Below are 25,279 nucleotides of genomic sequence, written 5' to 3'. Positions count from 1 at the left end.
TTTCTTTTTCTGGACACAAAGGGTACAAAAATGGCCATTAAAATTATTTCCTTTTTTGGTGATTACACTAGAATTACATAACTTCCCCCTTCCTTTTCCTCCCACTGTACCATCCCATAGAGCTCTCTTTGCTCTTTTCAAAGTTTAGCCTTTTTTTTTTTTTTTTTTTTTAACATTGCACATGTAGGAAAACAGTGAAAGCAAACAGCTTTTGGGAGAAATGCCCTCGCTCACATAAAGTGCATACAAGACTGGTCTGGAAAAATGGCTCAGCTGTTAAGAGCACTTATTGCTCTTGCAGAGGACTCCGGTTCGAAGCTCCCAAATGATGGCTCCCAATTATGCATATCTCCAGTTTCAGAGAATCACTGCTCTCTTCTGGCTTCTCTGAGCATCAAGCATGCATGCATGTGGTTCATAGATATACATGATGGCAAATACTCATAAACATGTCAGAGAGAGAGATAGAGATAGAGATCGAGAGAGAGAGACAGAGAGACAGAAGGAGCGAGAGACAGAGACAGAGACACACATATAGAAAGAGACAGAGAGAGACAGAGAGACAGACAGAGACAGAGAGATACAGAGAGAGACACACACAGAGAAAGAGGCAGAGAGAGACACAGAGAGAGAGAGAGACAGAGAGAGAAAACACTCTTGGAATCAGTCTCAGTAGGTAGAGACAGGAGGACCAGAAATGTGGTGTGCCTATGTACATGCAGGAAAAACACACACATTAAATATATACATACATAAATCAAAACAAAAATTCATACAAGGGCCTCTACAGTTGAAATAAGGTAGCAGTGCCATGCTTCGTATTTTACACGTTTTCCTTTCATTTTCAAGCATGTAAAGGAGTATAAACCTAGAAACTGGCAGAGTTTCGTGCTTTGCTTCGTATTTTACACGTTTTCCTTTGATTTTCAAGCGTGTAAAGGAGTATAGACCTAGAAACTGGAAAGCATTTGTCCTGAAGTCAGTGGTCCGTTCCCAGGGCTGAAGACGCCATCAGGATCAACCCGTTTGCCCTTCCAGCGGAGTTGGCCTCGCACTCTATGTGCGCATGTGCGGCCGTTCAGCCAATCAGCGAGCGCCCTGAGGAGCCTGCCTCTTCTCCCGCTCAAATCCCAAAGGTCCTCTGGCCGCGGTGGCGCTGGCACAGCAGCTTTCTCGGTCGGGGCGCCGAGTGCCGGAGGGGGCCGACGTGAGGGTGCTCACTGCCCGATGCCCAGTAAGCGAGTTCGGCTCGGCTGAGGGTTTGGGGTCACTGGAGGAGGCGGTGCTTAGTGAGGAAAATCCTCCGGACGGGCCGGTGACCTCTGGCAGGAAGTCGTTCCCGTGACTTCTGACAGGAGAACGGAGGCGGAGAACCTCACTAACGGCCGAGGGATGAACAGGCCGCGGCCTTCGAGGATGGGCAACCCTTGGAGGACACACTCACGGAGCCTGGCGGTAGAAGCCGAGAGCGGGGTGGGGTGAGGGGATGGGGGTGGGGTGGGCAGGACCGGGGTCTGCGGAACATGGAGCCCTGGGGAGGAGCTGTGGGGGCTGCCCCCATGCTTCTGGGTGGGGCCCAGATCCCTTAGACACAAACTGAGGACCCATCTTCGTTTCCCTCCATGTGGTCTGCTGGTTTGATGCGGACGGTGTGGATGGTGGAGAGCGGGGCGTGGCGAAGGAAAATGAAAAACAGAGGAGATATTGCAAGGGATTAATAAGTAACCCAGGGTGGGTTCTAACCACTGATCCTCCAGGCCCAATCTCCCACATACTGGGATTAGAGCCCTGCACCACCACGGTCAGCTTCTTCTGTCAGTTGCGGTTTGTTTCTGTAGGGTGGGATCTCCCTTTGTAGCTCAGGCCTTGTCAAGCTTAGACTGGCCTTGAACCTGCAATCTTTAAATATCTTCTGATGTTTGAAATACTCAGCTTCCTCAAATACCCAGCTTCTCGAATGTCTGGTCTTTCTGTGGGAGGAGTGGTGGTTATGGTGGTGGGTGTTTGTTGTGAATAGACCATACGATCTTTTTCCATGAACACATATTTGCCCAGGTTGATTTCTGATAGCACCATGATTTTACTTTAAAACTGAGCTACAGACTTGCTCACTTTTTAAAAAGAATCTGTGAGACATAGGACCAAAATTCAGATGTCCCAGACGTTAAGAACAGAAATATTTTGCTCTTTTTTTTTGTTGGGGGGGGGGAACTCATATAGTGTAGGTTGTGGCCAATTTTGCATTTTTAAAATTGAGAAATGACAAATTGTTTGCTTTGGTTAAAAAGGATACTTTTTTAAAAAAAGAAATCAAAGTTTGGATAGAGACATGTTGAGTAGGATACAGGAGGAGATGGAGAGGGGGAAATGTGCATACATGTCACATGTATTGAATATGTATATGAAATTATCAGTAATATAGGAAAATTATTAAAAAATCAATGTAAAAAGAGGAAAAAACTTAATCTTTCAATGAACAAAGATAATTCTTATTTGGTTTTTTGACATTTTAAATTTAGCATTTATTTAAATGATACCTTTGGATTTCCATGACTTCTGAGATTCTTTACCTTTGTGTTTCAACTAAGAAAACATCTGATCGTTTGCCAACAGAAGAAGGGATTTTGGTAGAGTTATGTCTGTAGGCAAGAAGGAACGCTTAGTGCTTTTTGACTTTGATGATGAAGAAGATGGTCTGAGTGTTTTGAAGAAGGCTCTGTCTGAAGGTACAGCATATCCAGTGTTGGGCATTGATTGTGTCCTGGAGTTCATCTGATTGTTACCTAGTCTCAGATTTCCTGATACTTTCATTTCTAATTTTAGATGTACATTTCTCTACTGGAGTTTTAGTGATGCATATAGCTTCTCTTGGCTCTGTAGTCCCGGTATATTGAGAAATAATGAAGAACTTAAAATGGTTTTACCCCAGGAAGACTTGAAAATTGGTCATATAAAATGCTGGCAAATTGTGAATTGATTCCATAAAACCTGCAAAGAAATTATTTCATTTCTGTAGCTGCTTCAAAAATTTACATTGAGAAAAGTTCCAGAGAAATGCAAATGAAGATAGCACTTTGCTAACTATTAGTAATATAATATAATTAATTTCCAATGTGTTTTTCATTTGTATTGTTAATACAGAAAAGAGCCCAGTGTTGAACAAAGATGAGAGGAAATGCCCTCCTGCAGAGTGGATGAAGCTATGGGGTAAAATTTTCAAATACTTTTTTTTGCCAGTTCAATAGAGTACTTCAAATGTAGTGCCTGTGATTCCTGCTCTAGAGAGGTGGATGAAGGTAGATCAGAAATCCGAGGTCATCTTCAGCTATATACGTATTTCAACCTAGCCTGGACTCCTTGAGACCTAGTTAGTTGGGAAGAAGGGGTTCAGCAAGAGTGGGAGACAGATAAAAGAAAGTAATGGGGATGTACGTGTATGAATTGTCAGCAATAAAATAATAACAAAGGTTTACTTTAGTTGTCTAAGAAATAGTTTATGTTATGTTGCATGTGACATTTGTTCCAACCCATATGCTATATATTATAAATAATTAAAAGAACTTTTTGTGTAAAGTTTTGTGTGTGCTAGGCAAATGTTCTACCACTGAACTATATTTCCAGCTTTAATTTTTATTGTAATTTCTTCACAGAGATGAAATACACACTATGTTGGATAAATTCAGAGGTATGTTTTTTGGATATAAGTATGTTAACACTATATATTAATTTATGTAAAAGGACATGTTAATCGGTGTTCTATAGAACTGTCATTTAATGCTTTCTTAGCACTGGATTTCACATGAATTTTGTGATTTAAAAACATAAATTTTGCCACTTAAAATTTTCCATGATTAAAACAAAGTAAAAATGATGCCTTTAGACCTGTGAGTCTCATATAGAATTTTAGAAGAAAAAATAGATGGAGAAAATTTTACAATTCTTTCTATTCCCAGACTAATAGTTCCCACAAGTGATTCTATGTATCAGGTTTTCATTTCCAAAATGTATTTTGTAAGACTCTTGCTGAATTCCCTTTTCTGTATAGGAGAGCAGGATCCTAAGACTAATAAAATTCTTCATTATTATTTGTTAAGATTTATTTTCTTTTTAATTATGTGTCTCCTTGGGGGGTATGTGCACGTGTAAGTGTCTGTCACGCTCAGAAGATGGAGTAGGATATCCTGGAGCTGGAGTTAGAGGCAGTTGTGAGCTGTGTAACATGGAACTGGGAAATGGTCTCAAGTCCTCAAAAGAGCAGCAAGCACTTGGAACCACTGAGCCATCTCTCCAACCCCTTTATAATTACTTTTATATCCAAAAATGTGAGGGTACTGGCTTATCGGTTAAGACTGATTGCTTCCCTTGTAAATGACCTGAGTTTGGTTCCCAGCATCCTCATGGTAGCTCACAGCCATTTCTAACCCCAGTTCTGGAGGATCTTACTCCCTCTTCTGATCTCTGTGGGCACATACAAGTTATATATACATACATGCATGCAAAACATTCATCTACATCAAGTGAAGAAAATCGAAAATAAAAGTTGTGAAAAGGAAAGATCTGAAATTTAAATACTGTTCATCACTAGTATAAACTCCCTTTTATATAGTATTTTGTTAATTACTTTGTTAATTTTGTGTTGCTTCCTTGTTTTTAAGACAGGATCTTACTATGTAGTTCGAGTTGATCTGGAACTTGATCTGAAGCCCAGTCTAGGCTTAAACTGTAGATCTCCTGTGGCAGCCAGAGGTTGAAATTGGAATGTCTTCCTCAGTCATTTCATATGTTTGTGTGTGTGTGTGTGTGTGTGTGTGTGTGTGTGTGTGTGTGTGTGTGAAGAGAGAGAGAGAGAGAGAGAGAGAGAGAGAGAGAGAGAGAGAGAGAGAGATAGTTTTGCCGTCATATATGCATGCAAAACAAGCTTGTCTCTTGCCTTCAAGAGCCAGAAGAAAGAATTTATTCCTCTAGGAATGGAGGTATAGATCATTGTGAGGCACCATGTGTGTGTGCAGGGGAAATGAACCCGAGTTCTCTGGAAGAGCAACCAATGCTGTTAACCACTGAGAAATCTCTCCAGGGCCTTCCTTTTTTCTTGAGAGAGGATCTCTTTGTATCTGCACCTCATCATTTCGGAGAGATTGAATGTCCAAGGAGTCCGAAGGAGCTGCCTGTCTCTGCCCCTCAGTGCTGTGGTCAGGGACACACAACATCACAGCTGGCTTTTATGTGGGTGGTGGGGATTCAAACTCAGGGCCTCATGTTTGGCATAGAAGGCATTTTAAACACTGAGCCATTTCCCCAGACAAAAGCTATTTTTCCATCTTCGGTATTTTGCTAGTTTTTATAAAAATATATTTAGGATTATCATTGACAATATTTTAAACAAATATCTTATTTTTTAAATCATGACTTGGATTATAATACTCAAGAGAGTAATTTTATGTATTTTAAAGCTTGAGTTATAAGACAATACTTCAGGATCATTTCTGTAGTTAAAAGTTTGACTTCTAACCACTGTTCAAATGCTGGCTAATAAAGCTGATGTCAGTGGGATAATATTTTTTTGAATTTAGAAGTATTTCCCTTCTGCTAAACTGTTTTTGAAGCACTTAAAATTTATCTTCAACATTTTTCTCCTGGGTTCATTATTATTGTGTCTAATTTTAAAATTTTCTTCCATTAGGAAAATCAGAACTAAGGTAAGGTTGAACATTTCTCATCCAAAATATATAGGGCCAAAAATATTTTGGATTTCAGAGGTTTGTGTATTTTATGTTATTTGCATTGACTTCACTGGTTGTCCATCCCTAGTCTGAAAATGCAAAATTCTAAGTACTCTAAAGTGGGAAACTTTTTGTGCACCATGTTGGTGATATATTTCAATTTAATTTTAAGTGTCTGTGATATTGTTTAATAATCTTTAGCCATATCTATATATCTATATCTATATATATACTTGAATATTTAGGAACAATTGAAGCTATTTTTAACATCAACCTTTATTTTCGATATAGATGGGATTAGTAAATCTCTTCTTGAAAAGAGAAGAAGAGTACAAATCTTCTCTGAAACTGTTTCCAAAAAGAGTAGCTACAAGATGAAACAAGTTTGGGGAACCAAACAACAGCGAATGTAAGTTTGCTGGCATTTTTAAGCGCCAAGTTTATATCATCTCTGAGTATATATTGGTGCAAATTACTTATGAAAATAGTATCACCTGTCTATTGGAATCTCCAGTGAAATGTTTCAATTGAATTTTCTCTAAGTAAGTAGTACTACAGCTGTTGATTTTAAATACAGTGCTTTTACTTTGCGAGGAAAGGTCACGAGGCATGAGAAAACCCAGTCTCAGAGCTTTATTTTGGGGCCGGAGGGAAGACAGCATGGCAGGCCTGTGGAAGAGACACATGAGGAGAAGGGACAGAGGTGGGAGGAGAAGAGAGAGGGGAAGAGTCTGTGATCAGCTTTTTAAGGATTTCCCTGCACATGCGCATGTAGGCTTAAGAAGCTATGCCATGCATGTGCAGATTACCTGACTGCACTGCACGCATTTGCGTAATGCGCAGCATAGTGATGATGTAAGTCCCCTTGCTTAGCTCTTGAACTGCGCATGTGTGGTCATACAACCGGAGGAGTGGCAGAATCCTAACAATAATCCCATGTCTTCATAGAAGTGAGACATATTTAGTGGAAGTCAGTGAAGGTTACATGCTCTTCCTTCCAAAGAACAATTGAGAGAGTTATTATTTTAAAAGTAATTCATGTTCACTCTGGAAAAACATTTATTATGTAAATGGTAGATGACACACGAACTATTAAATGTCTTTTAGTTAACTGTGTGGACAATGTAAACTATAGTTCATTTTACATCAAAAATAATTTGTGTTATTTTAATTTACCTAACTATTCTTTGTACTGAATCACATCTGCCAAAGGGATTAGTAAAATATTTCTACTTAGAAATAATTTACATTTTGTAGTTTTTTTTAATTTGAAACTGGATTTCTCTGTTTAGCCATGGCTGTCCTGGAGCTTTCCTGTAGACCAGGCTTGCCTCGAACTCACAGAGATCTGCCTGCCTCTGCCTCCTGAGTGCTGGGATTAAAGATATGTGCCAACACCACCCAGCTGAAGGAATTTGCTTTTTATTGGAAACTGTAGAAAAAGTGAAAAATTATTTGGAGATGAAATTGATCTTCCCTTGAAATATGTGTGTTTATATGTATATGTGTTTATGTATATATATGGGAGATATATACATGATATATATGTATGCTTATATTTTATATATACATATATATGCTAAAATTTCCTTCGATTTCAAGAGGCAAACCATATGAGAAGATTTTTAGTAAGGGAAATAAGTATTATAGAATCTATATAAATCTACTTTTACTCTTGGGTTCCCACCAGAATATTTAAACTGTTAAACTGTTATGATTTCTTTCTTTTTTATCGTATAAAATATGTCAATTTAATTTTGTTTTATTTTCATATTGGTATAAAATGTGAGCCTTTATCCTTATGTTTTACAGGCTGGAAGTTAACAATAAGTATTACCTGCAGTTGATGGATCTGTTTAAACAGTGGGATTTGGAGAAGCAGAAATACAAGAAACAGCAAGAAAACCTAATTGTTGGTATCGCAATTAGCTTTATAATTAATCTTTGATCGCAAGATTTCAAGTAGGACTCTAGATGCTCGCCTTCAATAGGCCTGGGGAGCTAACCCAAGGTGCATTACCACTGTTACCCAGTTCTGGTCCTGCAGAACTGTAACCACAGAAGTATAGGCAAATATACCACAGATTCCACTGGGCTCCTTATAGTAGCTGGGATTCTTATCATTTCAAACAAAAGAAACTTTTGAAAGACTGAAGGTGGTTTACTTCTTGCTGTGAAACAAATCGTGGGTAAGTTAGATTTAGGTACGGTTGAATGGAAAACGGGGGTATTTTAGGAACTATCTTTCTTGATGTTGTTGCAAGTTCTTCTTGGGGTTACTAAGTTAATCCTTCCAATCCTATGTTTCCTCCAACATTGGAACATGCAGTGGACTGAGACAGACTTTCTCACTACTGCTGGTAGAACAGCATCACCGAGTTCTTTGTGGTCATTTGCCCATTCCTGAAAAAACACACTGTACTTAGATTATGATTTGGTTTAGCTTTTCTTTCCTTTATTCCTTTCCTCTCTCCCTCCCTTTCTCCCTTCCCTCCTTCCTTTCTTTCCTTTCTTTTTCTCTCTTTTCTGTCCCTCTTCCTTCTCCATTGCTCCCCCATATCCCTGCTCCCTGCTTCTTGTGATGTGAAACTGAAGACAGGGCCTTTTACAAACTAGTGAATCACACCACGGCCAAACCACAGCACCAGTCCAGAAAACGGTTTACTTTCAATGTCCAGAGCTGTAACACAACAAATGTCCCCCTCACACATTATATAGCTGTATTAGTTACTCTTTATATTTTCTTCTTTCATTGCTTATAATCATCAAAAAATTAAACCTAAGATCTGGGGAAACAGGTCATATCATATAATTTTGGACTTCATAGATCAGCTTAGTTTTGCAAATGTTCAATTTGAGGTACACAAGAAATTTTGTCTAGGAAGTGGGTGACTAGGCCAATGACTTGTATATAAGTCTGAGATTCAGGAGAGAACGCTGAACTAAAGCTACAAAGTTAAAATTCTCCGCTTAAATGCAGTTTTTTAACCATAATCCTACATGAAATCACCAAGGGAGTGATTAAAAATGTAAATAGAAAGTCTGAGGATAGGCCACTAGGGGCCTAGTTGGTAGAAATTCAACTACCCCAAATGAAGGAAGTATTTATAAAGAAAAGACCCTTAATTGTGCCATATACTGCCTATAGACCAGATAAGCTAGATTTAACAACAGGATTAAATTTAACAGAATGATTTGGTTGGAAAAATGATTACAAAACTAATTAGAAGCAGGTGTGGTAGTGACGAGTTTAGTCCCAACACTTGCAAGGCCAAGGCAGGTAGATCTCTCAGTTCGAGGCCAGCCTTTTCTACAGAGTGTGATCCAGACAAGACAGTAAGACTGTCTGAAAAAATAAAATGAATTAGAATTAGAATTAGAACGGGTACAGGACAGAACAGGAAAGAAAGGACTGCTTAGTAGGAGAACAAATGAAACAGAGTTTGTAGAGATTCTTGTGTGATTTGGATTTTTGAGCTAAGAGAGATAACGTGTTTGCGTGTTAATAGGAATAATCTTTTTGTTGTTGTTTTGGTTTTTTGAGAGAGGGCTTCTCTGTGTAACAGTCCTGGCTATCCTGGAAGTCCCTCTGTAGACCAGGCTGGCCTCGGACTCACATAGATCCACCTGCCTCTGCCTCCCAAGTCCTGGGATTAAAGGTGTGTGCCACCACTGCCTGGCAAAAGGAATGATCTGTAGACAAATTAATTATTTACTTTTTTGTGGTCCTGGGGGCCTGAAATTAGAACCTAGGGTTTCATCCATGATAGCAAATGCTCTTAGCACTAAACTTTATCCACAGACATTTCTTACTTTTCCTTATGAGACAAGGTTTCATTAAATTTCCCAGGCTGGCATGTGGTTCAGTCATGCCTTGTCCTTGTGATCCTCATGCTTCATCCCCCCAAGCAGCTGATATGTCAGAAAAGTTAACTGGCCTGGCTAGAGGGTCAAATTACAAATGTAAGGTAGAGGAGGTAAAAGCTGAGTTCTTGAGTTTGAATAGGCATGTGAGACAGAACATGGTCAAGATACTGTATCCTGAGAAATGAGAGCATAGACAGATACAGGTTGGTAAAGAGAGACTGGATGTTTTCTTTGTGATGTTTCTGTATACATAGTGAAATAAGGTCATCAGGTAGTGAAAATGTTTCCACCAAGAAGACTAGCTAGAGTTGAATTTTCCAAACTCGGGGTTTAGAAAAGTAAAAGTGAGAGAGTTAAAATTAATTATATTGTAGACATTGAGATTTCAGAGAATGAGCTCTTACTTGGATAATGAAGATTTTCTACTTGTTCTCATGTGGTGGTGCATGCCGGTAATGACAGATATTTGGGAGACTAAGGAAGAAGCACAAGTCCCAGCTAGCGTGTTCAATATAGGGTGACCCTGTCTCAAAAAGTTAAACAATTCCTTTTCAATGAATGGTAGGATCATTACATTGCATATTAATTATTTTTAAAATTACTTAAACTTAGACATAATCTTTGTCAAAGTCAAATGTTAAATGTATTCATTTTCAAATTATTTCTTTTGACTTCAGTATGGAATTATTCTTTTGCTTTAAGGGTGAAAATGTAGCTTAGAGATACAGCATTGACCTATAAAATATAAAGATTAGAAGAACAACAAAAACATTTTCCAAAATACATAAGCGTTCCTTTACATTTGTAGAATATTTTCCAACAACAGAAAATGGTGCTAAGACAGTGCAAAATTAAACAGATGCAGAAAATGAAACTAATTATGCAGATGGTTACACGATACATACAGGTATGTTGTACCCAGAAATGGAACACCTCAGATAATTTGTGTATAATGTTGATTTTCCAGCTGATTAGGGAAACATTTTATATGAAATTTTAACTGCTTTTCACTTTGAATTGTTATGGACAAAAGTGTTAAGTATAGTTGTAGAGCTCTAATTGTTTTGTGATGATTATTCAAGATAGGAAATGCAAATTAGTAATTTTACCTAACAATGTACTTGCCATGCATCATAGTCATAGCTGATTAACTCTTGAGTCGCCATTTCCTATTTATCTGAGATGAGGTCTGTGAATCAGTTCTACATTATCATCTGTATTTGCATCCCAGTGTTTGTTGAATAGGAAATACTGAATTGAAATTGTGGACTTTTTCTTTTCAAATGTATTGTAGAAGTACTTTCTGACATCCTCAGTTCTGGAATGTTACACTGACCAAAAATGACTGTAATGCTACTTTATAATCATTAGAGGTAACCAAGATAGTACTAGACTGTTGAGGAGATTTTTAGATTGAGAGTTGCCTGTTTATACATAAGCATATTACTAAACTTGGGTCTCAATATTAAATAGTTTTAAAATGATTTTAAAAGCTATGTTATGAAAATTTTTAAAATATCTTTCATGGAAACAAAAGTTATTTTAAGTGTTTTCAGGCAGAGACCTTGTCAGCTTTCTCTAATGTTCCCTAGGAACAGTTTTTTGATTGGTATCAATATTTGATAAAGCACCAATCAAGCTTTCACCTAAATAGTATCATCACTGAATGTTCCCATTTACCATTAGGAACATTAGTGTAATGTTTAACTCTTCCATATCTTTTAGGTTCTCAAATGAGCTTCTGTGCAGTGGCTCATTATTTCATCAAGTCTTTCTTATCTCTATTAACCTTAGTTTATTCTTTCTGCTAGGAAACCTTATCATCTGTGTACTTTGAAAACTCTTAACTGATTTCTCTTCTTCAGTCCATCCTTCATAGGTCTGTCATGTTGTCTTTCTACAACATCTCTTCCTTCCTGCACATCCAGCAGTGACTTCTCAGGGGTTTTAAGTTTCTTAAATACATTCTAGCTATTTAGATTCCCCATGACTGAGTCTCGTTTTAAGCACCATTTACTACATGTACCTACTATCCCCACCTCTACACAACTGCTTTGTCTCACCCCACAGACTGTATTCCTATGCTCTGGGAGTGTTGTTCTCCAATATGTTTCAGTCCTCCTTATCTGTTGATGTCTTGTTCATTTGCCAGCTAAACTAAAATCTTTACCACTCTAATCTCTGTAGATACAGAAAGCTGCATTTCTATTTGTATTTTAACTTATTTGCACTGTTGTTTATATTGTTCCTCATTGAAGAAAAATGAAGCAATCTCCTCTTGTTATTGTTATTATTACTACATTAAGTAATTCATTTTGGGGACAATAGGAAGTAGAATAATAGTTTATTGAGTGGATAGTAACGGTTTAAAATTGATTTCTTTTGGCTGGATGTGATGGTACATGCCTATACTGCTAGTATTAAGGAGGCTAGGGTAGGGGGATATCAAATTTGAGGATTGACTGAGCTACATAGTGAGACCCTGCCTTAAAAAATGCTTCATATATATATGAAGTTTTTTAAATGTAAAAAACCCTGAATGCTAAAACGTGATATTTCTGAGACAGGTCTCACTCTATTGCCTTATCAGGCCTGCTATGTAGGCCAGACAAGCCTTGAATTCACAGAGATCCACTTGTCTTGGCCCTCAAGTGCTTGGATTAAGGGTATGCCCCACCATATACAGATTAAAAATGTAATTTTCAATTTACGTAATTTAAAAAGATTTCCACAGTACAGATCATTTCCTTCCCTTAGTGAATTCATGTCACATTTACCACTAGTCCAAATAAAATATAACCTGACATTTGGAAACCTACTAGAAAATTTCAAAATTATCTTGCTGTTGGGACCTTGTAGTCTTAATCCTATATCTTTTGTCTTTGCTTTTCTTTGAGTCAGGTCCCACTGTGTTGCTCAGGCTTACTTCTAGATCTCTGTTCTCCTTCTTGAGCCTCCAGGTACCTAGGAATCATGTGAAACTGCACAACATTTTTGTTGTTGTTTGTTTGTTTTTGCTTCATCTTGATCTTAACAGTTCATTAAACCTTTGTTTGGGAGATAGTATGCTAATTTAGTCTCTTTAACAACATTTGATTCATATCTGATGTCTTTTACCTCATTCTATATTATTATTATTCATTTCTAATTTATGATGTTTTGAAAAATGGAATAAATAATAACCATTGATGAGTATTAATAAAGTCTCACTTGTGAAAATGAATTTTACAATTTAGAATCTAAGATGAAACACGATGGTTTACAACTGAACTTGCCTTTTGTTTTAGATTTTGAAGAACATTGAGGATAAGAATAATAATGATCGAAGTACTGCTTCATTTGTTGAACTTAAAAAAGAAATAGCTGAGTATCAAAAGAAATACATGATGGAAACGGTAAGTTATATTTTAATCTGGAAGTTTTATACATATATATATATATATAAAATTTAGCAGAAGCACTGAAGTATTTTATTTACTAAAATATGCATAACAACTAAAAATTCATCATGTTTATTTTCTCCTTCTATGAGACAGCAGCAGCAAGACATTGCAAATATTCGAAAGTCTCTTCAATCCATACTATCTTCATGATTCTTTGAAGAAAACATGAACCTGTGTGGAACAATATAATTCTAATGTTAGATAAAAAGCATGTTTTTATGGTGGAAATTCACATTTAAATAAAATGAGAACAGGCAAATAACTAGCACCTATTCTGACGTTTCCAGGTTTTTAACTCTTTTGTTGTTAATTAGTGAGATTTTTCTGTGCAGCAATGTGAATTCACTTTTGTGAATAATGATTAGTTTGTTTCTTTTGCCATTAGCGTATTGCTTTGTTTTATTTTGGAGACATGATCTTACCATGTGACCCAGACTAGTCTATTTCTGAGCTCAAGTGATCCTCACAACTTAGCCTCCAAAGTGCCTGTGATTTTTAAATTTGACTTGCTGATATATGTATAGTATTTATGTATATGTACTATATGTATAATACTTATCTCAAAATTGAACATGTTTATGTGCCTCTTCATAAAAAGGCAGCAGCAAAAGACTGCAATTCTCTCAAAAGCTTTTACAATGTATTATTGTACTTTCCAAATAAAATAAAAATGGCATGTGACTGGCAGCCATTCCTCTGTAGCAAGGTTTCAACTCTTTCATTGTAAAAGTGAATTTTTTTCTCAAACGCTGTGAAATCATTTTATCATCAATAAAGAGTATTTAAGTTTAAGTTTTGGCTTCTGCATATTTTTTAATCACTCATAACAGGTACAAACATACTATTATAGAATGTCAAATTGGGTATTGTATTATGTTATAGGTTTTTCTGTCTTGTCTCGTTTTTGAGACAGATTCTGACCCTGTTTCCCAAACCAGTCTTGAACTCCAGTGCTCAAGTGATCTTCACATCTCGCCTTCTAGATACCTTGTACTATAGGTGTGTCTCACAGCACTGAGCCTCTTTTTTTTTTTTTTGAAGGAAAATATTCAAGATCCCCATTTTACATGTATATCCCCTTCTTTGTGTTTACTAAAATATCAGTCCAATTTGAGGGAAATAAAATATTCTTTGATTTATAAAACTTACTTAAAACAAACCTTGTGTCTAACAATAACTCAAACTGCCGTGTGTGCCTGCAGCTGCCATGCTCCCTGCCACAAAGATAGTGGACTGAGCCTCTGAAACGGTAAGCCAGCCCCAGTTAAATGCTGTTCTTTATAAGAGTTGCAGGGATCCCCTGGGACAGGGCAATAGAGTAGAGTTTGCTGGTGGGGAGGGGAACAGGGGGAATCTGGTTGGGGGTATATGGAGAGACTGCAGGGAGAGGCAGCTGGAATTGGGGGGGACTTGGGGAGTAGTGTGGAACCTATTGCAGTGGAAAATTTCTGAAATCTATAAGGGTGACACTGTGAGGATCCCGAGTAATGGAGGGTACAGAATCTGAACTGGACATCTTTTGTAGCCACGCAAGGCTTCTAGTAAGGAGCTGGGATTGCATTCAGTCAAGTCTTTGGCCAAAGGTGTTCCGTGGAATTCCCCAAATACCCCAGGCTCATGGTAGGACAGAAGGTCGCCCTCCAAATACTGATAGCAGGATGGCCTTATTACAGAGGACAATATCCACACAGCTCATTGAATGTAGAGAAGTTAAGTGGTACCTTCATGGAACCATCACAGCTATGGTCTAGTATCTGGTATGGGAAGGTACTTTTCAGGCCACTAAAAGAGAAACGTGGACAACAACCGAGCCACAAAACCTTCATCCTACAATCGGCCTGCAAGATATGCAGGGGGAGGGGGAATGGTGGTGCAGAGCTTGTGGGAGTGGCCAACTAATGTCTGGTTTAACTTGACGTCCATGTCATGAGTAGGAGCCCATGCCCAACAATGCCTGGATAGCCCAGAGACCTAGGGTAGAACCAGACATGACAGGCTAAACAAATAAACAAACAAACAAACAAATAAATGTAAATAAATAAAACCAATGAAATGATTCCCAATGATATTCTGCTATACTCACAGATTGGTGCCTTGTCCAGTCCTCACCAGAGACACTTCCTCCAGCAGCAGATGGGATCATGTGCAGAGATCCAGAACCAGAAGTATGGAGTCTAAATTGGAGGTCTCCATTCGGTCCCTTCCCTTGGAGTTCAAGAAACCCTGTAGAGGAGGGAAAGGAAAGACTATAGGAGTCAGAGGGAATGGAGGACAGCGGGAGAACATGGCCTACTGAATCAGCTATGCTGGGCTCACCTGGGCTCACAGAGACTGAAGTGACAAGCACCGGCCTGCACACGTCTGTGCCAGGTCTTCTGTGTACATGGTATGGCTGTTAGCTTGGTGTTCTTGTGGGACTTGTTTCTAACAGTGGGAGTGGAACGATCTCTGACTCTTTTGTCTGCTCTTGGGACACTTTAGCCTCGATGAAAGCTTTTGCCTTGGCTTACTGTATCTTATCTTGTCATATTTGGTTGTGGTCTCTGGGAGTCCTCCTCCTTTCTAAATGGAAACACAGGGGGATTAGATCTGGGGGAAGGGGGTTTGTGGGGACCTGGGAGAAGGGGAGGGAAATGAAACTGGCTGGGATGTATTGTATGAGAGAAGAATCTACTTCCAATTGAAACAAAACAGAAGTCTTTAGACTGTTTATGCACATCTGAAGCCAGTCAATTTTACCACTGATTTCATCGTCCTTGAACGTATTCTGAGATGCGCAAAGTGGTTGAATTTGATCATGGAGCCCAGGCTTTTCCTTTGTCAATTTATCCAGAAATGGTAGGACCAACCAACCAGTATCATCATTTTCCTTGTTTTTCCACAAATTGTCAAAAATTTTATGTAGAGTCACCAACTCTGTTTCTGCTCACAACTGGTGAATCAGAATAATCAAATGCATTTGTTTCCTTTAGTCACACCATGGGCTTTCAGAACTCTCTGAGCTTCCAGGAGAGGCTTCAGTAACTGTAGGTGTTGACAAATTGGTAAACCTATGCCATGTCCTTAAAATTTATGCCAGGTGGCAGCAGGACATGCCTTTCATCTCAGTACTCAGGAGGCAGAGCCAGGAGGAGGATCTCTGTGAGTTCGAGGCCACCCTCGTCTATAGAGCGAGATCCAGGACAGGCACTAAAAACTACACAGAGAAACCCTGTCTCGAAAAACAACAACAACAAAGTTATCCTTATATTTCTGTGGTTCTAAAACCTCTTCTGGTACCAAAATCGGCATTAATCATGGTTCTTTAGAGGATCAAAACTTATGAGGATTTACATACATGCATACACACACACACACACACACACACACACACACACACACACACACACACATATATATATATATATATATATATATGATTTATTGGAATGGCTTACAGGCTATGGTCCAGCTAGTCCAACAATGGCTGTCGACCAATTTAAATCCAAGAAGCCAGTGGTTGTTCAGTCCATGAGGCTGGATGTCTCAGCTGGTCTTCAGTATATACCAGAATCCTGAAGTAGTGTTCTCTAATGCCAGGGAAGGAATGGACTTGCTATTAAGAGCAAGAACAAGCAGGCAAAGAGAGCAAGCTTCCTTACTCCATGTATTTTATATAGACTGCCAGTAGAAGGTGTGGTCCAAATTAAAGGTGGCTCTTCCCACCCCTAAAGATCTGGATTAAAGGTGCATCTTCCCACTTCAAAGATCCAGATTATTAGTGGGTCTTTATCCTTCAGATGATTTAATTAATAAAAGTTCCCTCACAGATATGCCCATCATTTAGGCTTTAGTTCATTCCAGATGGATTCAAGTTATCTGGGAAAGCAATGATCCTCCCATCCACAACTGAGATGGATAGTGAATCAGGATGAAGGGGCAAGGGCTCTACCCTCTTCGGACTCCAAGAGCCCTTGGTTACTTCAACAATGGGAGGCCACACAGCTACATTTCTGATAGAGGCTGGGGCAGAGCTGTTTTCATTGGTAACTGGACTTGCTGGGTTTTAAAAACATGGTTGTCTGGCATTAGGAGACTGAGCAAAGTGTAAGGATTTAGAACAGAAGGAAGAATGATTTTGGTCCATTTTTTTACCTCCCAGAGATCCTGAACTGTCTTAATTATCTGAGGTCCCTGGTTTATGGACATGGAGGAAAGGCATATTCCAAGCCAACTGGTGTGGGGTAAGAATGTCAGCATCTAGCAGCCTCTTGATACGAGGAGCAAATCCCAGTCTAGCCTTTTGGTTAATGGAATATTGCTGGAATCTTATAGGTATGGCTGTAGTCAAGATTCTTCTCAGGAGTGGTGGGCAGTTCACTTCCAAGCATGGATGATTTTTCTCAGCCCATACTTTGAGAAGCTGTTGTTGCAAGTACTGGATCAGGATTTCTTTTTTTTTTCCATCACAGGCAATTTATTTTGTTCTATTCATTCACAGTTAATACAGAAAATACTTGGAAACATTTCCATATAATGTTTGACACAGAAATCATCAAATAGAAGTATACAATGTTGACAGGAGGCAGTACATTTATAATTTATAACCCCAAATGTATTTATAAATTAGAAATGGAAAGATCTACAAATGAAATTATGAAGGTTCACCAAAGTCATTTAATCTGTCAGTTTCTCATTCATTTTTATGTCTTAATAATATTCTATTGTATGAATAAGCCACATTTTATTTCTCTCCAGTATTTGATAGCTATTTGAGTTGTTTTAACTTTTTTACTATTAGCAACACACTGCTGTAAACTTTCATGTACATGTTTCATAGGTGCACATTTTCAGTAGTTTGAGGATTTATTCCTAAGGGTAGAATTGTTGAGTAGCAGAGTAACAGTGTTTTGCATTTTGACCAACCACCAAACTGTTTTGCCAAAGTGGCATACCATTTTACAATCTCACCAAATCCTTGTTTTTAAGGCTCTGATTTTTGTACAAAAGCATTCAATCATTCTGTCAGACCAAACCAGGAAAAGTAAGCTATAGTTCAGAGCTGTTCTATTCCATTTACTATGCAAAGCCATTCTTGGCATTTGCAACTCTCAGCCCTTTTGAGTATTCTTGCAGTGTTCACCTTTTCCTCCACCACTTTTTTCTTCTTTCTTTCTGGTTTATTTCTATCTATTACAAATGTATAAAAAATCCTCCATCAACACTGCTGTTAGCAGCAGAACCTTGAGAAATATACCTTTGGTTTGCCTCAGAAAAGGAACACATATTGCACTGTAAAGTTTATAAAATTGGCGCAAAACATTGTGATAATGTTACAATACCAGTTTTAAGAGTTCAGTGACTAATGGGGAGCCGATGGGATACATGCAGAACTGTGAAAGCGATCTCACTTAGCCAGCTGTACACGTAGACTGTAAATCTACATTCAGATCATTTCTGAACTAAGACTATCATCTCAATTTATCTGTTGAGGTCAACCAGGAAACCCTAGAATATACCTTGATTTTTGCAAAAAACAAAATAGGGGGAGGGGTTTCTTCAGCATTTCAGTCCACGAGTAACAGTATCCTAACAGGCAAAGTGTTCTCTCACTGTCAACATAGAATGAACTGCTGCTGGAGGTCAACTTGGGTTTTAATTTGCATTAGCACTTACATGCATAGTAGTCCAAGTTGTTGACCTCATGACTTTAAAAAGTAACTCTAAAAAAGTAAAATGGCCCTTCTTGGAAGACTAAAAAAGACATCCAGCCACAGTTGTAAAAAGTCTCATCAAAACAATATACCCTTTTATGAATTACGCCTTAATTAAAAAAATAAAAGTAGCCCCAAATAAGAAGCAGCTCTGAAAAAGAAAATATAACTTAAGATATTTGAAAAAATACTTGCAGCTTGATCTGCACTGACAATGATTGTCGAAGCCTAGAATTCAACATTTACAAATTCTCATTCACACACACAAAACACACTATTATCACACAACTTGTGTCTTGAGAGAATCTTCTGCTTTTTAAATCTTTGGCCTCCCAGTCAATCCCAAGTTCAACCAGCTCTAACTAAAACTTCACTCAGAATTTCACCAAGCTTTTCACCCACACATTAATGCTTGTCGTATCTTTCATCAACTGTCAAACTCTGAAGCCTGCTCAGAGATCGCCAGGCAAAAGAAAATAAATGAAATACACAGAGGTTATTTCAAAACAGAACATAACCATCATCCAAAAAAAAAAAATGTCATGATTCCCGATTGGGATCATCCCTTGTTTCCCACGTTGGACTATTTCACACTCCAGCACTGGCCAAAGGACACGAGAGCTGGCTCTGGAGCATACAGTCTCTCACACAGATGTCCCCAGAGGAACACCAGAGACAAAGTCACGCGAGGCCTCTCCCACACAGAGACTGTCCCACAGGGGCAGTGAGGGAGGACACCCACTAGTCTGTGGAGATCCCTGAAGAGAGTATGATTCTTAAAATCTGGACTTTACATAATTCACATCAGCCCTGTTCAGGTACTTACTGGAAGAAAGATGCAGCTGCTTGCCAGAACTCAGCACTCCACTCCAGATCTCTGCTGCCTTAGTCTCTGTCGCGGATTTCTGAGTTCTGGTAGTTACCTGGACCACTGAGGCATTGCCACAAGACTTCTTCTCTTTTGAAACATCCTTTTTCTCTAAATATTAGGATAGCTACACCAGCTTGTTTCTTAGATCCATTTGCTTGGAAAGCCTTTTCCCAGCCCTTTACTCGGAGGTAGTGTCTATCTTTGAAGTTAAGGTGTGTTTCTTGTATGCAGCAGATGGATGGGTTCTGTTTTCTTATCCATTCTGTTAGCCTATGTCTTTTTATAGGTGAGTTGAGACTATTGATATTGATGGATATTAATGACCAGTGATTGTTAATTCCTGTTATTTTTTGTGGTTGTGTTGTGTTGTCCTTCTGTGGTGTATGTTGGTGTGGGATTATCTATTGCTTGATTTTTCATGGATGCGTTTAGCTTCTTTGGGTTGAATTTTCCCTTCTAGTGCTTTCTGTAGGGCTGGGTTTGTAGACAGGTATTGATTAAATCTGGTTTTATCCTGGAATATTTTGTTTACTCCGCCTATGGTGATTAAGAGTTTTGCTGGGTATAATAGTCTGGGTTGGCATCCGTGGTCTCTTAGTGTCTGCATGAGATTTGTCCATGATCTTCTAGCTTTCATAGTCTCTATTGAGTAGTCTGGTGTTATTCTGATGGGTTTACCTTTATATGTTACTTGGTCTTTTTCCTTTGCGGCTCTTAATATTTTTTCTTTGTTCTCTGTGTTTAGTGTTTTAATTATTATGTGGCGAGGGGACTTTTTTTTTGGATCCAGCCTATTCGGTGTTCTGTAAACTTCTTTTATCTTCATAGGTATTTCTTTCTTTAGGTTAGGAAAGTTTTATTCTATGATTTTGTTGAATATATTTTCTGTGCCTTTGAGTTGGTATTCTTCTCCTTCTTCTATCCCTATTATTCTTAGGTTTGGTCTTTTCATGGTGTCCCAAATTTCCTGGACGTTTTGTGTTACGACTTTTTTGTCTTTAGTGTTTTCTTTGACTGATGAATCTACTTTCTCTATCGTGTCTTCAGTATCAGAGATTCTCTGTTCCATCTCTTGCAATCGGTTGGTTATGCTTGTTTCTGTAGTTCCTGTTCGTTTTGTCAGAATTCCTATTTCCAGCATTCCCTCAGCATGTGTTTTCTTTATTATCTCAAATTCATTTTTCAGATCTTGGAATGTTTCTTTCATCTGTTTAATTGCTTTTTCTTGGCTTGATTTGATTTCTTCCCATTTTTTGTTTGTTTTTTCTTCCATTTGTTTAAAGGAGTTTTTTATTTCCTCTTTAATGGAGTTTTTCATTTCCTCTTTAAGGGAAGTTTTTATTTCCTCTTTAAGAGAGTTTTTCATTTCCTCTTTAAGGAAAGTTTTTATTTCCTCTTTAAGGTAGTTTTTCATTTCCTCTTTAAGGAAAGTTTTTATTTCCTCATTGAGGGAATGTTTTATTTCTTCTTTAAGGGCCTCTATCATCTTCTTAAAGTCATTTTTAGGGTTGATTTCTTCTGTTTCTTCTGTCATGGTATGTTTAGGTCTTGCAGGTGTAGAATCACTAGGTTCTGATGTTGCCATATAGGTCTTTATGTTATTGCCTGTATTTTTGCGCTGGCGTCTACTCATCTTTTCCTCTGTGCGGTGCAGGTGGTGTCTGTGTCTGAGAGTGCCTCTCTTGTTCTAATTTTTAGTCTTGGTTTAGTAGGGAGGGGTTCTTGGTTAAATTGGTGCTATTGGGCTGTTTCTTCAGGGACAGCTGATTTCAGTCGGTGAATTATATACTTATGATTCTGGTGATCTGGTTTAGTGGCTGGGTAGCGCCTTCTTCTGTGTTCCCAGGTCACGTTTTGTTCATTTGTCAACTCCTCAGCTGATCTTGTTTCTTCAGACTTCCAACTGTAGGCATCTGAATCCTCTCCCAGATGGGTTTCAGCTGAGCAGGGTAGTCTCACCAACACCTCCAAGTTGTTGGGTTTCAGAGGATCAGCAGTTGGGCCCTGGGTTGTCCCCAGACAGAGTGCCCAGACTCGCCCTGGTTCCGACCCACGGAGATAGCCTCTTCCCCACGTGTTGGGGCCAGGGGCGTCCCCGCTCCAAGCTGCGTCCTCCCCTCTCCGTCCCCGGGCCTGTCCACTCATGCAGCCCGCCGCCACAGGCACACCTGCATCCACTTGTCTCAACCGCCGGGCCTGTATGTCCCTGTCAGCTACCGCTGGGTCTTTCTGCCTCTGCTGGCCGCCAACGGGCCTGTATGTCTCCGCCGGCTGCCACCGGGCCTGTATGTCTCTGCCAGTTGCCGCTGGGCCTGTATGACCCTGTCGGCTGCTGCCACTGGGCCCGTCTACCTCCGCAGGTTGCTGACCTGCGTCTGCCTGTCTTCGCCGCGTGGCCCGTCCACCTCTGTGGGCTGCCGCCGGGCCTGAATGTCTCTGTCGGCCGCCACTGCCGGGCCTGTCCACCTCCGACTGCTTATCTCTGCCGCAGGGCCTGTCCACCTCTGTGGGCCGCCGCTGGGCCTGAATGTCCCCTTCGGCTGCCGCCGGGTCCGTCCACCTCCACGGGCCGCCACCACAGGCCTACCTGCGTCTGCTTGTCTCCGCCATCTTGAATCTGGATCAGGATTTCTTTCTGCTTTGGAGTCTGGAAGAGTTGGGAAATGTTCTTCAGAGAGAGGTTTAGTTGATCTGAGTTGGTAGGCAGCTGCAAAGGAAATTTTAGTTTCTTGAGGAGTAAAGGCAATTGGTGGTGCCTAATTTTCAAAGCAGATCTCTGCCTAGAAGGTAGAAAGGGCAATAATCTGGGACCACCATGAAAGAATGAGTCATCTGATTGTGGCCCAGGTAAACTGTTATTATAAGTGTGAGGCAATCGTCATTAATCATGCCTGGGGCTCCCTATCCACGTCTACACAGTCCTGGTCCTTAAGGATGCTTTCTTTTCCATTCTTCTGGCACCAGTGAGCCAGCCCATATTTGCCTTTGAATGGAATGACCCAATGTCCATTGAGACTAGCCAGCTAAACGGATCAGGACTATCCAAAACGTTCAAAAGTTCCCCTATGACTTTTATGGATGGAATACAAAAATCCTTATTTCAATCCTCATTCAACTCTGCTCCAGTATGTAGTGGATCTACTGGCAGCAGCCAACACAACTACACTTTTGAAAGACCAAAGGATTTTCTGCTCCAGACATTGGAACAACATGTCTCTCTGAAAAAGGCTCAACTTACAAACAGAGGTCTTGTATCTTGGATACAAATTGCTCTAGGTAGGAGAACTCTCAGTGGCTTCCCAGAAGGAAGCTATCCTCAGGATCACCACTCCTAAACCAAGAAGCAGGCATGCAAATTCCCGGGGGTATCTGTAATTGTAGGCTCTGGATTCCTGCTTTTGCTGAAATATCCCGGCCCCTTTATTTTCCTACTGTGGGAGATGATTCTTGGAAGTGGACTGAAACAGAGGAACAAGCTTTCTGGGAACTAAAGCAGGCTCCAACCTAAGGCCCAGCTTTGGCCCGACCAGATATCACTAAACTGTTCCACCTTCTCAGAGCATTGCAAAGGGCATTTTGACTCAGACCCTAAAACCCTGGTGGTCTCCAGTCGGCCATCCTGTTTGTGTGCCATAGCCAAAACCACTATACCAGTGAGAAAAGCTGACAAACTCACCCTGGTCCAGACCTGACTTTAAGGGCTCCACATACTGTGGAAACCCTCTTAAGAGGGGCAAATGGCTAGTGGGTGTCAAATGCCAGTATCTGGGTCAGTTGCCCGATCACCCCCATCTCACATTTCCTGCTGTACACAATCCCAACCCTGTGACATGGTTGCCCGATGATGACCCCGATGTCCTACTCCATAACTATGAGGACTTGCTGGAAATTTCTCAGGCCAGTTGTCCAGACCTCCAGGACACTAACCTGTCTGAGGCAGAGGCTGATTTCTTTACTGATGGAAGCAGCCTAGACATTAATGGAGTCAGGAGTACAGCAGCAGCAGTAACTACCCAATGGGATACTATATGAGCACAAGCCTTGCCACAGGGCACATCAGACCAAAAGGCAGAGCTGATGGGTCTCCCTCAGACTCTACACAGGGGAAAGTGAACATTTACACAGACTGCAGGTATGTTTTTTTTTTTAAGATTTATTTATTTATCATGTATACAGTATTCTGCCTGCATGTGTCCTTGCAGGCCAGAAGAGGGCACCAGATCTCATTACAGATGGCTGTGAGCCACCATGTGGTTGCTGGGAATTGAACTCAGGACCTCTGGAAGAGCAGTCAGTGCTCTTAACTGCTGAGCCATCTCTCCAGCCCGGAAAGTGAACATTTATACAGACTGCAGGTATGTTTTTGCTACCTTTCATGTCCATGCTATGATTTATATAGGAGAGGTGTATAGCATGAATCCTAATTGATCTTAATAATAAAAACCCAGAGCCAGATATTGGGGTTACTGCTGAAAGATCAGAGACAAAAAGGAGCAAGCCATAGCCAACTCTTACTTTACCAATTCCTCAGCCTTAAAGAGGGTGGGCAAGTTCCTGTCTCCACCTGCCTTATATTCCTCTCTCTGCCCAGCCATATCACTTCCTGTTTCCTCCTCCCTAGTGCTGGGATTAAAGATGTGTGCCACCACTGCCTGCCCTCTATGGTTAACTAGTGGCTAGCTCCACACTCTGATCTTCAGGCAAACTTTATTTTTTAGGGCACAAACAAAATATCACCACAGATATTAACTGCTGGAAGGAAAACTTGAAAACAAAGAGGAAATTCTCGCTGTCCTTAAAGCAGTCTGGCTCCCTAAGGAGGAAGCTGTTTTCCATGACAAGGGGCATCAAATGGCAGCACACCTGAAGCTCAGGAAACTGTAAGGCAGACCAGGTAGCCTGACAAGCAGTCTAGACGCCTATGGAGCCCCTTTCTGTCTTGCCCACTACTTTTCCTATTTATAGATCCCTCCCCAGCTCCTCAGATCTGAGAGATGGCCACCTCTCTCAATGGCTCTCAGCCTCTCAATATCTCTCCTGCACACAGGTCAACCCAAAGCAAGGGGTAAAAGGAGTTCCTGCTGTTTGTCTGAAGTGACTTGTCCGTGGTGAACAATGGGAAATTGACTTTATAATGCAGAAGACTCCTCACATGGAGTATAAGTACTGTTAGTGTTTGTGAACACCTTCTCCCAATGGGTGGAAGCCTCTGTATCTGTAGGGAGACTGCTCTGACAGTGAGCAAGACTCTTTTTACATCCTTAGATTTAGGAACGAGAGAGAGGGAAGGATGCTAGAGGCCAGAGTGAAAGTACGATATACAGAAGTAAGAAAGGGAAAAGCCTAGAACCAAAAGGTGAATAGGATAGGTTAGTTAAGGAAAGATGGGTAGAAACAAGCCAAGTTAAGGTTGCACATTTATAATTAAGAATAGGGTGGTGGGACCCCAATAGACCTTCCTATTGATGCACTCACAATGGGTGAGCAGGAAAAAATGTCTGCACCCAGTGCCTCTCATTGGCAGTGATGTAAGCATCCCTTTTGCTCTCATTGGCTGGGCAGTGGAAAGAGGTGGATTCTCCCTGGAGAGGGAGCTTGAAGGGAGCTGCCAGCAGCCAGGTCAGTACCCTGTCCCTGTCATTCCTGAGGGCTGCCCTTTAGCTGGTCACTACCATCACACAGGTC

General features: G+C 40.1%; 1 protein-coding gene across 6 annotated transcripts; it reads left to right on the top strand.

Annotated features, from left to right (window-relative positions):
- The first annotated feature begins 1,102 nt into the window (after positions 1–1,102).
- Positions 1,103–13,822, top strand: LOC143271015 (synaptonemal complex protein 3-like). Of its 6 annotated transcripts, none has more exons than XM_076562732.1 (9): positions 1,103–1,234; positions 2,589–2,726; positions 3,142–3,207; positions 3,651–3,685; positions 6,012–6,129; positions 7,533–7,632; positions 10,396–10,494; positions 12,875–12,982; positions 13,124–13,822. In XM_076562732.1, the coding sequence occupies exons 3-9, from the start codon at positions 3,176–3,178 to the stop codon at positions 13,178–13,180; spliced, it is 549 nt and encodes a 182-aa protein (XP_076418847.1). In that variant the 5' UTR covers positions 1,103–1,234; positions 2,589–2,726; positions 3,142–3,175; the 3' UTR covers positions 13,181–13,822. The 6 variants fall into 6 exon arrangements, with proteins under 6 accessions (XP_076418847.1, XP_076418851.1, XP_076418846.1 ...); XM_076562731.1 differs by lacking the exon at positions 1,103–1,234 and adding an exon at positions 1,248–1,455; XM_076562734.1 differs by lacking the exon at positions 1,103–1,234 and adding an exon at positions 1,248–1,473.
- The last annotated feature ends 11,457 nt before the right edge of the window (positions 13,823–25,279 follow it).

Source organism: Peromyscus maniculatus, chromosome X (genome assembly GCF_049852395.1).
Source record: "Peromyscus maniculatus bairdii isolate BWxNUB_F1_BW_parent chromosome X, HU_Pman_BW_mat_3.1, whole genome shotgun sequence".
Taxonomy (NCBI): Eukaryota; Metazoa; Chordata; class Mammalia; order Rodentia; family Cricetidae; genus Peromyscus; species Peromyscus maniculatus.
This window is presented reverse-complemented; position numbering and strand designations above follow the sequence as displayed.